Raw genomic sequence first — 14,012 nt, 5'->3', positions numbered from 1 at the left:
AGGAAATAGGGAATAACCTTGGAAGAGGAGAACACGTTGGACTGTTTATAGGACTTTGAACTATTTTGGTGCCATTTAGTCTGCCAAATTAGAAACCAGGCTGTAGTGTTTTTGTGTTGCTTTTGTAGTCCCGCAGTCAGTGGTTCGACCACATTCAGACATTGTGTTGTAGTGGTCAGTGCGCGCTTATTATTAGCGTTGTGAGTGGGGCAACTAGAAAGGTAGGCCAGGTAGCCTACATTAACAGAAAAGGGTATCTCATATTTTGGCCGTAAATTATTTATTGATTTCTCTTGGCTGTTTTAATACACAAAGCCTTGTCTGCCTGCCTCATCTAGAGCGCCCGCCCATTTCTTGCAGAGCGATAGTGGGAGATTGATTATAGGCTCCGGGACCTGCCGTGGAGAGAAAGCCAGTCTGTCTGCTTGGATTGCGCTGCGCTCTCCCATCCAGAGGAAGGACAGCTGGGGGGGAACAGACAACGACTTATTTCAATCTGCCTCTGGACCTGTCTCGCCTCCACATATCGAGCTGTTCGTTGATCTGTCCTCTGTCTCCGATCGCGTTCCAAGTCATCCCGAGCCGACGCTGCTGCTGCTGCTGCTGGACTTTGTGTCTACCGAGGAGGCAGCGAGTAAAATCGCCTCCGCAGTCTCAGATGCGTAGTGAGGGGGACTCGGGGGAGCGGGCCGGCTGGGTCGCATAGGCGTCTGGTAGCGTGGTAGACGCACGTTGGCACTGATAACAGCAGATACTAGGCTGAAACGGATTTTTTTTTTTTTTTTTTTCAAGAGGGTGAGTCCCACTGTCGGGCTCACCGTCTTTGGGGTTTGACTCTGAAGACAGCCCGGGATCTGTAGGCTACACCTCCCCCCCCCCGGACACCAGGAGCAGCGGTTACCCGGGGACAGCACAGTGTCAAAACTGACAAGACATCGCCCACCTCACCAAGGGATTATTGGAAGTGAATCTGCGGGGCAACACACAATGGGAACCAGTGCGCTCCTTATTGCCTGTGCGCTGCTTGGTAAGTCACGCCTTCTCTAGAGGCATGTAGGTAGCCTGCCTCGCTGCCAGCCATGGATGGTTTTCTTCTCCCACAGTCTGTTTAATTAATTAGATACAATCAGAATCCACAGCAGTGCCAGCCTCGGTCACGTCTGACTGAGTCACCCGGCACACCTGTGTGAGACACCTGCATTGCAACATCATGAGCGGGTCAGCGCTGTATTCCCCCTAGTCAGGAGGAAGTAGGCTACATATAGTCACTACTGTATACTACAATAATAACAGATGCCTTTGAACAGCTCTGTGTGTGTGTGTGTGTGTGTGTGTGTGTGTGTGTGTGTGTGTGTGTGTGTGTGTGTGTTGAACTAGGTTAATGTGATATTTGGGCTTTAGTATCAGATTAACCCTATATACAGATTGAGCTCCTACGTTTAAGCATAGACAACCCGTTATTGTCTGTAATGAACACACACACACACACACACACACACACACACACACACACACACACACACACACACACACACATAGACACCTGAATCACATTATTAACACCTGGATAATGAGCTGAGTAGTGTGAAGATGCCCACTACAAGCTGTTCTAGTCGTAAGAGTGTGTAAGTCATCCCTTCAGGGTGTAGTGACTGTGTATTCCATAACCTGCAATTTGTTGGTTTTCACAGACAAATGCGAGTGCAAACACGTCCACTGGCTGACACACAGCACTGACACATACAAGCATCCGTACAGGCATGCTTTCTGTGTCACACACACACACACACACACACACACACACACACACACACACACACACACAAACAGGCAAACATACATCCTGCCCGTGGACTGTCCCAAACAAACACCAGATGGCTTTTCTGTTCCTGGATGGGAGGGCTGTCAGCGCTGCCGGGGGGACAGGGGAGGGGGGGCGCAGGGTGGGAGTGGGAATGGAAGTCAGCCCGCTGGAGGCCCCCACTTGGCCAAGAGGATTACCAGTCTGCGCTTTCCTTCACTTCCCCTCTCAATGCATCACAACACACTTTCACTGGGCCTATTGATTGAATGAGGCGGTAAAAGACACCCCCCCCCCCCAGGAGAATGTCAGGTGTATCATTCCGTGTTTATTAGCCTACAATACAACACCACTGCACATAGGCAGAATACAGATGGAGTCTGCAGTGTAGGCTGGGTGAAGTAGGATGTAGTCTGCAGTGTAGGCTGGGTGAAGTAGGATGCAGTCTGCAGTGTAGGCTGGGTGAAGTAGGATGTAGTCTGCAGTGTAGGCTGGGTGAAGTAGGATGTAGTCTGCCGTGTAGGCTGGGTGAAGTAGGATGCAGTCTGCAGTGTAGGCTGGGTGAAGTAGGATGTAGTCTGCAGTGTAGGCTGGGTGAAGTAGGATGCAGTCTGCAGTGTAGGCTGGGTGAAGTAGGATGTAGTCTGCAGTGTAGGCTGGGTGAAGTAGGATGTAGTCTGCAGTGTAGGCTGGGTGAAGTAGGATGCAGTCTGCAGTGTAGGCTGGGTGAAGTAGGATGCATTCTGCCGTGTAGGCTGGGTGAAGTAGGATGCAGTCTGCAGTGTAGGCTGGGTGAAGTAGGATGCATTCTGCAGTGTAGGCTGGGTGAAGTAGGATGTAGTCTGCAGTGTAGGCTGGGTGAAGTAGGATGTAGTCTGCACTAGTCTAGGCTGGGTGAAGTAGGATGCAGTCTGCAGTGTAGGCTGGGTGAAGTAGGATGTAGTCTGCAGTGTAGGCTGGGTGAAGTAGGATGTAGTCTGCAGTGTAGGCTGGGTGAAGTAAGGTTTTTGGGTCATCAAGATTACACAATAAACATGAATGTTGTAGGTCGCAGCTGTGCATTTGAGCTGGGGAAGAGAGCCTTTCTCCACTCAAGAATAAGTAGGTTTTGTGTGTGTGTGTGTGTGTGTGTGTGTGTGTGTGTGTGTGTGTGCACACAAGAATCTGTGGCAAGAGAGATGTGCTTTGTGTGTCACTGAAGTAAGTGTGTGTGTGTGTGTGTGTGTGTGTGTGTGTGTGTGTGTGTGTGTGTGTGTGTGTGTGTGTGTGTGTGTGTGGCAAGCTGTCTGTGAGTGTGCCGTGTGTGTCAGGCAGTGTGTGTGTGCGAGAAAGAATAAATGAAGGGTTGGTGACAGTAGTGTTAGAGTGTAGAGACTATCAGTCATTATACCTCGAGGTGACAGTAGTGTTAGTATAGAGACTGTATCAGTCGTCATCAGAGATGGGCGAAAATACATCATAAAGTATTTTGATACAAATTACAAATACTTGCTCAAAAAATGTATCACAATACAAATACAAAATACTAGTCTGAAAAATGTATTTGAGATACAAATACGTATTTTGTATTTTGAAAATACATGAAAATACATTTTATAAAACTGATAAAGAGCTGCAACAATTAGTCAATCCATCAATTCATTGCCAAATATTACATGAATTGCCTATTTTGATCAACTATTCATCATTTTGAGCCATTTCTGTAAGGAAAATGTCCTAATTCTCTGATTCCAGGATCTCAAATGTGAAATGTTCTGGTTTCCTAGATGGTAAATCGTCTCTTTAGCCCTCTGTGACAGTATTCTCCTTTGTGTACCCTCTAACACACTACAGTTCTTTCAGTTTTAGCTGTTTTTCAGCACAGCTAATTTCTCCCTCACTTGCAGCTGTTAATCACCTTCTGTGAGGGCTTTTGACTTACAGGCAGCATTTCTACATGTTAACCTCAAGTTTTGGAACTTTGACCATGTTAGACCTAGATATCTGACATCATAACAGTATCCCTGGAGATGATGTGCCATGGCTGCAGTTATGGAAATCGCCGGCTCCATGGCCTCCCAAAATCATGACTGAATGACAGACAGACACCGCCCACACACCTCGGCGCCATCGTGCAACTGTGCGCTCATACTACATCAGTTGCTCGAGTGACATCACTGATGACATCACAACTGCCTGAGTGACATCACAGTTGAGAAATCAGTTGCTCGAGTGACATCACTGATGACATCACACTTGATCGAGTGACATCACTGATGACATCACAATTGCTCAAGTGACATCACTGATGACATCACAATCGTGACGCACACTGACACCACACACACTGCCACCCACTTTGCCAATTTTAATTAAGAAGATAATTAGTTGTGTCTTTCTAATATGATACACTGGTTTGAATATGCAGTAAACCGTTTCATTTGCAGATAGGCCAGTGCATGCAATATCTAATCATCAATTTATATTAGTAATTGATCTCTCGGGGAATGTCCACCAATACAAGGCTTCATACTAGTTTAGATGAAGAAGTGATGTGAAGTCTGACTCAAGACCACCCTACTCTGCCTCTGATTTGTGGTTGAGTTTGTTCTGAGGGTAAGCCAATCAGAGGTAGAGTAGAAGTGACATGTCACATTTTGTTTCTCCACAGTTTAAACCTGTGTCAATGGTAAGAATGTGTCCATTTGAGAATAAAATGACATAACATTAGAGAAAAAAGTATTTTATGTATTTAAAATACACAAAATACAAGGTCTGAAAGTATTTTGATACAAATTACATCTTATTTTTCTCGGTCCAGCCAAATACAAATTACAAAATACCTAAATACCTTGAGGTGACAGTAGTGTTAGTATAAAGACTATCAGTCATTATACCTTGAGGTGACAGTAGTGTTAGTATAGAGACTGTATCAGTCATTATACCTCGAGGTGACAGTAGTGTTAGAATAGAGACTGTATCAGTCATTATACCTCGAGGTGACAGTAGTGTTAGTATAGAGACTGTATCAGTCATTATACCTCGAGGTGACAGTAGTGTTAGAATAGAGACTGTATCAGTCGTCATACCTCGAGGTGACAGTAGTGTTAGTATAAAGACTGTATCAGTCATTATACCTCGAGGTGACAGTAGTGTTAGTATAAAGACTGTATCAGTCATTATACCTCGAGGTGACAGTAGTGTTAGAATAGAGACTGTATCAGTCGTCATACCTCGAGGTGACAGTAGTGTTAGTATAAAGACTGTATCAGTCATTATACCTCGAGGTGACAGTAGTGTTAGTATAAAGACTATCAGTCATTATACCTTGAGGTGACAGTAGTGTTAGTATAAAGACTATCAGTCATTATACCTCGAGGTGACAGTAGTGTTAGTATAGAGACTGTATCAGTCATTATACCTCGAGGTGACAGTAGTGTTAGTATAAAGACTATCAGTCATTATACCTTGAGGTGACAGTAGTGTTAGTATAGAGACTATCAGTCATTATACCTCGAGGTGACAGTAGTGTTAGTATAAAGACTGTATCAGTCATTATACCTCGAGGTGACAGTAGTGTTAGTATAGAGACTGTATCAGTCATTATACCTTGAGGTGACAGTAGTGTTAGTATAGAGACTATCAGTCATTATACCTCGAGGTGACAGTAGTGTTAGTATAGAGACTATCAGTCATTATACCTTGAGGTGACAGTAGTGTTAGTATAGAGACTATCAGTCATTATACCTCGAGGTGACAGTAGTGTTAGTATAAAGACTGTATCAGTCATTATACCTCGAGGTGACAGTAGTGTTAGTATAAAGACTATCAGTCATTATACCTCGAGGTGACAGTAGTGTTAGAATAGAGACTGTATCAGTCATTATACCTCGAGGTGACAGTAGTGTTAGTATAAAGACTGTATCAGTCATTATACCTCGAGGTGACAGTAGTGTTAGTATAGAGACTGTATCAGTCATTATACCTCGAGGTGACAGTAGTGTTAGTATAAAGACTATCAGTCATTATACCTTGAGGTGACAGTAGTGTTAGTATAGAGACTGTATCAGTCATTATACCTCGAGGTGACAGTAGTGTTAGTATAAAGACTATCAGTCATTATACCTTGAGGTGACAGTAGTGTTAGTATAGAGACTATCAGTCATTATACCTCGAGGTGACAGTAGTGTTAGTATAAAGACTGTATCAGTCATTATACCTCGAGGTGACAGTAGTGTTAGTATAGAGACTGTATCAGTCATTATACCTCGAGGTGACAGTAGTGTTAGTATAAAGACTATCAGTCATTATACCTTGAGGTGACAGTAGTGTTAGTATAAAGACTATCAGTCATTATACCTTGAGGTGACAGTAGTGTTAGTATAAAGACTATCAGTCATTATACCTTGAGGTGACAGTAGTGTTAGTATAAAGACTATCAGTCATTATACCTCGAGGTGACAGTAGTGTTAGTATAAAGACTATCAGTCATTATACCTCGAGGTGACAGTAGTGTTAGTATAAAGACTATCAGTCATTATACCTTGAGGTGACAGTAGTGTTAGTATAAAGACTATCAGTCATTATACCTCGAGGTGACAGTAGTGTTAGTATAAAGACTATCAGTCATTATACCTCGAGGTGACAGTAGTGTTAGTATAGAGACTGTATCAGTCATTATACCTCGAGGTGACAGTAGTGTTAGTATAAAGACTATCAGTCATTATACCTTGAGGTGACAGTAGTGTTAGTATAAAGACTATCAGTCATTATACCTTGAGGTGACAGTAGTGTTAGTATAAAGACTATCAGTCATTATACCTTGAGGTGACAGTAGTGTTAGTATAGAGACTGTATCAGTCATTATACCTTGAGGTGACAGTAGTGTTAGTATAGAGACTGTATCAGTCATTATACCTCGAGGTGACAGTAGTGTTAGTATAAAGACTATCAGTCATTATACCTTGAGGTGACAGTAGTGTTAGTATAGAGACTGTATCAGTCATTATACCTTGAGGTGACAGTAGTGTTAGTATAGAGACTGTATCAGTCATTATACCTCGAGGTGACAGTAGTGTTAGAATAGAGACTGTATCAGTCATTATACCTCGAGGTGACAGTAGTGTTAGTATAGAGACTGTATCAGTCATTATACCTCGAGGTGACAGTAGTGTTAGTATAGAGACTGTATCAGTCATACCTCGAGGTGACAGTAGTGGTAGAATAGAGACTGTATCAGTCATTATACCTCGAGGTGACAGTAGTGTTAGTATAAAGACTATCAGTCATTATACCTTGAGGTGACAGTAGTGTTAGAATAGAGACTGTATCAGTCATTATACCTCGAGGTGACAGTAGTGTTAGTATAAAGACTATCAGTCATTATACCTCGAGGTGACAGTAGTGTTAGTATAGAGACTGTATCAGTCATTATACCTCGAGGTGACAGTAGTGTTAGTATAGAGACTGTATCAGTCATTATACCTCGAGGTGACAGTAGTGTTAGTATAGAGACTGTATCAGTCATTATACCTTGAGGTGACAGTAGTGTTAGAATAGAGACTGTATCAGTCATTATACCTCGAGGTGACAGTAGTGTTAGAATAGAGACTGTATCAGTCATTATACCTCGAGGTGACAGTAGTGTTAGAATAGAGACTGTATCAGTCATTATACCTCGAGGTGACAGTAGTGTTAGAATAGAGACTGTATCAGTCATTATACCTCGAGGTGACAGTAGTGTTAGAATAGAGACTGTATCAGTCATTATACCTCGAGGTGACAGTAGTGTTAGAATAGAGACTGTATCAGTCATTATACCTCGAGGTGACAGTAGTGTTAGTATAGAGACTGTATCAGTCATTATACCTCGAGGTGACAGTAGTGTTAGAATAGAGACTGTATCAGTCATTATACCTCGAGGTGACAGTAGTGTTAGTATAGAGACTGTATCAGTCATTATACCTCGAGGTGACAGTAGTGTTAGTATAAAGACTATCAGTCATTATACCTCGAGGTGACAGTAGTGTTAGAATAGAGACTGTATCAGTCATACCTCAATGTGACAGTAGTGTTAGTATAGAGACTGTATCAGTCATTATAGAGAGGCAAAGTGACTACCTACTTCCTGCTTCAGCACTGGACCAGAGATTTTTATCCGTCATTTATTTTCCCATGGACATTTCGTAAAATGCTTATAAAAATAGTTTTACTTCGTCAAACCAAACGGTTCAGCTATATTTAGAATCGGGAGAGACCAAAGAATATTTTCTTTAAATCTGTGATTTTTTTTACATTTTGACAAGTTAAATGTTATGTGGTCTCCCCTTTTTCTAAATATATCTGAACCGTTTGATTTGACCAAGTACAACTATTTTTATAAGCATTTTACGAAATGTCTATGGGAAAATAAATGGCAGATGAGAATCTCTGGTACAGTGCTGAAGCAGGAAGTGATGTTCCACTTTGGCTCTCTATACCCTGAGGTATCTGCTAACACAATTTATAGCAAGCAGAGGCTGTATCGGGTGTTATAATGCTGCTGAGTTGGCATCCGGGCATACGTGTGTGTGTGTGTGTGTGTGTGTGTGTGTGTGCGTGTGCGTGTGTGTGTGTGGCACCAGGGGGCGATATAAAATATAGCATATAAAAACAATTGCCCAAAGGAATGGATGTTTATTACCTATACAAACAGGCTGCCTTGCTTCTTCTTCACAGAGAGAGAGAAAGATCTCAGATCATCTCACACATCTGGTGTGCTGTAATGCTATGTGCTCTTTGAGAGAGAGAGAGAGAGAGAGAGAGAGACTAACATGCACTCATGTCAGTTTATATAACTAAATGGAAAGTGTAATATTGTAGAACGTTGAGCGCGAGCCTGGCTGGTTAAACAGTGAAAAGCCTGAGTGGTTTCCATTTAAGAGGCTGATGGGAGAGCAGCCTGCAGGAGCCCAGTGTCAGATGAGCTGTCACCACCACCACCACCGCCCTTTCACTGTTCTCAGAACACAGTGAGATTGTTGATGTTGTAGATGTGCTGTTAAAATGGGTATAGGATCTTACACCTTTGTGTGCACAACACACACATCACACAAAACACAAACCCGGATAAACGCATTGCGGTCGAAGATGAATAGCAGTCGGCCTTAAGGCATGTCAGACTCACTCTTGCTGTGTCTCGTCTATTTGCGTCGACTCAGGTTTGATGGTCAGTGGAATGTTGAGGTCAGCGCCATGACATTTCAGACTTTGTCAGGATTCAGACTTTGCAGCGCCTCCCTCATCCCCACCCCACCCCAGCCCCGCCCCCTCTCTCCTGTCCCAAGTAGGAATGACAGCTGGGTGTTACACCCCGCTCTGCCATGCATGCCCCCTCCCAACACCCAACACCCCCCCCTTCCCCACACACACACTCACACACTCACACACACACACACACACACACACACACACACGCACACACACACACACACTCACACACTCACACACACACGGAATGATAGGGATCTCAGGATCTCAACCCTGTGTGTGGTCGAGGCACACTTTTTCCTGCTGTGAAGTGATCAGGTTGAGAATGCTCCTCAGATGTCGAGGAGAGAGTTGGTGGCAGCCAAACATATGTTTTCTTTTGCTCCATTAAAAAAAAATCCCTCAGCTGTTTAGCCAGAAGACGGCCTGCGTCTGGGTGCTGTCCATGTGTTTATATGCTGTCTGTTTACATAAGAGAGAGAGAGCGCTGTCTAGACACTGAGGTGAAATGCAATAACTCATCGTCTACAAGTTCCATGTATGCCTGAATACATTGGTACAGAAAGTTTGAGTGTGTCTGCGCGTTCGTGCGTGCGATTGTCACAGGTTTTGTGACTTATTTCTGCCTGTGTTCCTGTGTTTGTTGACACCAGACCAGAAAAAAGAGGACCTATTTGTCAGCGTGAGGGGAAATAGCCTCGTTTGCTACTACCCTTATTTTCTGTGACCGTTGTGTCCAGTTGCAATGCGCTTGTTTGGATCATAATCCCCCGACCCACATATCTGTTTATATACCCACAACCAGATGCCTTTTGTACTATTGTTTTTACCAATCGCAACATCAATGATTCAACTGACAGAAAAAAGGAACGATGGGGGAAGCAGACACAGTGGTGTCAGTTTGGCTATTATTATACACCGACCGCGTTGCTAATGTCCATTAAATATTCACAGAAGTCGTTATGAATATTCAAACACAGGCCGTTCGTAGGTCATTGTTCTGCTCGTTGCTGAGGGCTGGCTGACATGTCTAATTAGTCGTGGATCAATAGGTTTGAATGGGGATGAGCGTCTGGACGACGTGCTACCAGGACAGGTCTGTGTGTGTCGAGTTGGTAGCCTCAGGTGAGGTTCCTACCTGGAGATTATAGTCAAAAGACGGACCATGAGTGTTCTCTCCTACCCACAGGGCTAATTGCCCTGTAATACAGACTTCACAGCCAGTTACAGAAACTCACACCCAACCACCACTATGCTCTCAGGTAGCCTGGTAAAACCATCCTGCTCTCGTCAACTCGTATTCTGTTACATTCTGTGGATCGTATAGCCTCCAGCCTACCCACAGTGATTTCAATGCGTGGGAGTACTTGCCTTGACAGACAACTCCTTCAGCCAATCAGCGTTGCCAAATCCACTCGGAAGAACGGTGGTTTTCCGCCGAGGAACGCCACTGCTACCTACTCTGTTCTTGTTTAATTGTTGAGTCTATTTCAGCAATTCTGCACTTATGGCGGTCTTTACTATCGTTAACGTTACTGCTCGTTCTTTTTAAGGGCCGCCATGCTGTTTTGCCAGTGGCATCCCTGATTGGCCGGTTACGCTGTCAACTATGACGCAGGTCCCTGATTGATTGGTCCGTGCACTTTGTAATCCCTGGAAATGACTGTGGGGGCGGGCAGGAGGCCAGACTGATGGGCAGAAGGAAACGGAATGTGAGATCACGTGATCAGGAAGCTTTACCAGGCTAGCTATCAGGGTGAAGAGCTCCAAAGTTCCTCCGCTCTCTGCATCCTCTTTGAGGAAGTTTCTGTGGAGGAACAGAGCAACCTCTCCTGCAGTGGATTTTTCAAACGAGACGAGGCGAGAGGTGTCTGAAAATCTCTGCGATTGAACTGCACATTTCCCTCAGACTCAAACGTCTAATTAGTCGCTCTTCACCAGCCGGAGTAATAACAAGAAAATGTGAACGTTGGTTAGTTCTGGGTAATCACGCGAGTGTTATGCTGTTGCTGACGCGTCCCCTGTGACCCAGAATCCAAGCCGGAGTCGACTCTCTCCGGGTCACACGAGGAGATAAGTGACTGTGTGAAGGGAGGGAGGAAGGCTTCTTCCTGCCATGCGAGCTGAGGCAGCGTCTGCTTTGTGTCTGATGTTTTTGACTCCACGGCAGCAGCTCTCGTTAACTGTCAGGACCCCCAAACCCCCCCCCCCCCACACCCCACACACACACACATCACGACCCCGTTGCCTCGCCTGCACGTCCTCTCATGCCTGAGATCCTATCTCCTCTTCTTTGTGATGATCAGACCCGACCACCCTTTAGCCATTTAGTTTGGACACACTGTTGAGGCGCTGCGTTGCGTCGGGGGCTGATTTGCATGAGTGTCTTCCTCTTCTGACTCGCACGCAAACACTCCTCCAACTGCCTGCGCCTCCTCCTGTGAATAGCCTCTGACCTCCTCCCCTCCCCTCCCCTCCCCTCACCATGCCCAGCCCACCTCCTCTTCAAAGAGCTCTAATGAGAAACTGCCCTCAAGTCAGATCCAAGCCAGATCTCGATCTCCCTAATGGCTACAGAGGCAGCATCTCTGTTTTAAGAGCCACATCTAACCTTTACGAGCACCTTCCTCAAAGACGCCCGTCACCTCCTCCTCCTCCTCCTCCTCTTCCCCCTCCTCCTCCTCCCTCCTCCTCTTCCTCCTCCCTCCTCCTCCTCCCTCCTCCTCCTCCTCCTCCTCCCTCCACTGGGCTGTTCTCTGTGTGAGTGATGCTGACTGTCCAGCCAGAGGATTCCACTCCTCCTCCTCCTCCTCCACACACACAAACTCCCACAGTGGTGCTCCGGTGTTCCCGCGCGCCCCCCTGCTCGCCGCTTGAGCGCCCACCCGAGCCGGTGGGACACACAGCGGCCTGGGCGGCGTAACCATGGCAACGGCTCCCCCCCCCACGTGATCCATATTCAGTGGCGCAGGCGGCATGGCACTCACATATCCCCCTGCAAAAGAATAGACTCATCCCTGGATGTAATATTGAAACCCGTCCCACTCACTTTACCACCGTCTCTCTCTCTCACTCTGTTCATGTGCTTCTTATATACTATAATAAACCTGAAAGCACAGAGACACACGCGTGTGGTTGCACTTTGCAACAGCATAAATGCATGCATTGTAACACGCGCATGTGTCTTTTATTGCCTGAAAACTGGAATGACTGACAATGGCAGAAATGCCATTTTTTTTAAGTAGACTAATTAATAGTTAATTAGCTTCCTTCCAATCTGTGGCTTAATGTGCAAATGTGGGAGCTGATAGAAAGCAAGCTGCCAGTCACCCGCACTGATACAAACCGCTGTACGCAAAGTAGACACAAGCTGTCAGGCTTAATTGCGAACAAGCACAAGATGGATAGAGAGCGGAGATAGCAGACTGTTTTATAGCCCTGCATTCTTTTAACGATTGACGCACAACTTGAGTCGACTGTGCCTCAACAGTTACTCACAAGAGGGGTTTCTATAGGCCTCGTCTGTTTCTGTGTTGACGGTGAACGTTTTGAGGAGGGCAGATTTCAGACCGAAGTGCTTTGATTCTACATTTAAGATTCAAGATGTTTCTTGTCACTCCGTTGTACAAGTATCCACATGTGGAATTGTTCTGCGGGGCTCCATTACAGGACATAGCCTAATGCAGGTCAAACACAAACTAACAGTAGGTACATTAGTCCAGTAAGCAGTAGGTGCAACATCAAATAGACATCGGGTAAACAAGTAAATAAATACATGTTAAGTATGCAAATAAGGTGTGAAACACAATTGAATAGAATAGAAATACGATAGAATAATAAAAATAGCACAGTTTGTCATTAGAAGGTGCAGTCAGGGCAAGTTGTGCAACAGTAATGTGCAAATGGTAATACAACAATACAACGGAATTATTGCACTCAGTCAAAGAAAGTATTGTCTCTGTGTGGGTGTGTTTGTGCATCTTGTGAGTGTGTGTTGTGTGTGTTATTTATTTGTTGAGTCTTGTGGTCTGAGGAAAGAAGCTGTTCCTCAGTGTGTTGGTTCGTGCTTTGGGTGTCCTGTATCTCCTCCCTGACGGTAACAGGGAGAGCAGACTGTTGGGCGGGTGGGTTGAGTCCTTGATGACCACCTTGTCTTTCCCGAGGCACCTCTGATTGGACAGTTCCTGCAGGTTGGGCAGTCTGCAGGTTGGGCAGTCCGCATCTCGTGATGCGCTTGGCCGAGCGCACCACTCTCCAGCAGCGCCTTGCGGTCCTTGACTGTGCAGCTGCCGAACCAGGCGGCGGAGCTGCCTGTCAGCAGGCTCTCTATTGTGCCTCTGTAGACGTCTCTGAGGATTTGTGGCCTTACTCCAAACTTCTTTAGGCACATGAGGTGCTGTTGGGCTTTTTTGATGACCGTGTGGAGGTGTGGACGGCCCATGTCAGGTCCTGGTGGATGCTGACTCCCAGATATTTGAAGTGGTCCACCCTCTCCACCGCCGTCCCGAGGATGGTGACTTCCTGTTGTCCACAATGATCTCTTGGAGGTCTTGGGAGACATTCAGGGAGAGGTGATTAGCCTGGCACCACTGTTCCACGGCAGTCACCTCTTTCCTATAGGCCAGGGGTGCCCAATACGACGATCGCGATCGACTGGTCGATCGCGAAGGTAGTGTGGTCGATCGCATGGCATTGAGGGGGGGGGGGGGATTTTTTTTTTTTTTTTTTATTGTTTTTCCACTGTTTCCACTGTTTTTCCATTGTTTTTCCACTGTTTTTCCACTGTTCCACTGTTTTCCACTGTATACTCAGTTTATATATATATAAATAAATATGTTTGGTAGATCACTTTGACTTGGTCATTTTAAAAGTAGCTCCCAAGCTGAAAAAGTGTGGGCACCCCTGCTGTAGGCCATCTCGTCGTCATTGGAGATCAGCCCCACCACCACAGTGTCATCCCTAAACTTCACAATGGTGTTTCAAG

At 45.3% G+C, this 14,012-nt stretch overlaps 1 protein-coding gene across 1 annotated transcript in view; it reads left to right on the top strand.

The window, feature by feature from the left end:
• Positions 1–987: 987 nt before the first annotated feature.
• igsf3 (immunoglobulin superfamily, member 3) overlaps positions 988–14,012 on the top strand; it is a gene marked incomplete at its 5' end in the record, with an annotated part of 128,687 nt that continues 115,662 nt past the window's right edge. Inside the window, one exon of the mRNA XM_083639447.1 lies at positions 988–1,027. Coding sequence (XP_083495573.1) covers positions 988–1,027 — 40 coding nt within the window. The remainder of the gene's footprint in view (positions 1,028–14,012) is intronic.

The sequence above is a fragment of the Poromitra crassiceps genome (genome assembly GCF_964638095.1).
Source record: "Poromitra crassiceps genome assembly, chromosome: 6".
Lineage (NCBI taxonomy): Eukaryota > Metazoa > Chordata > Actinopteri > Beryciformes > Melamphaidae > Poromitra > Poromitra crassiceps.
This window is presented reverse-complemented; position numbering and strand designations above follow the sequence as displayed.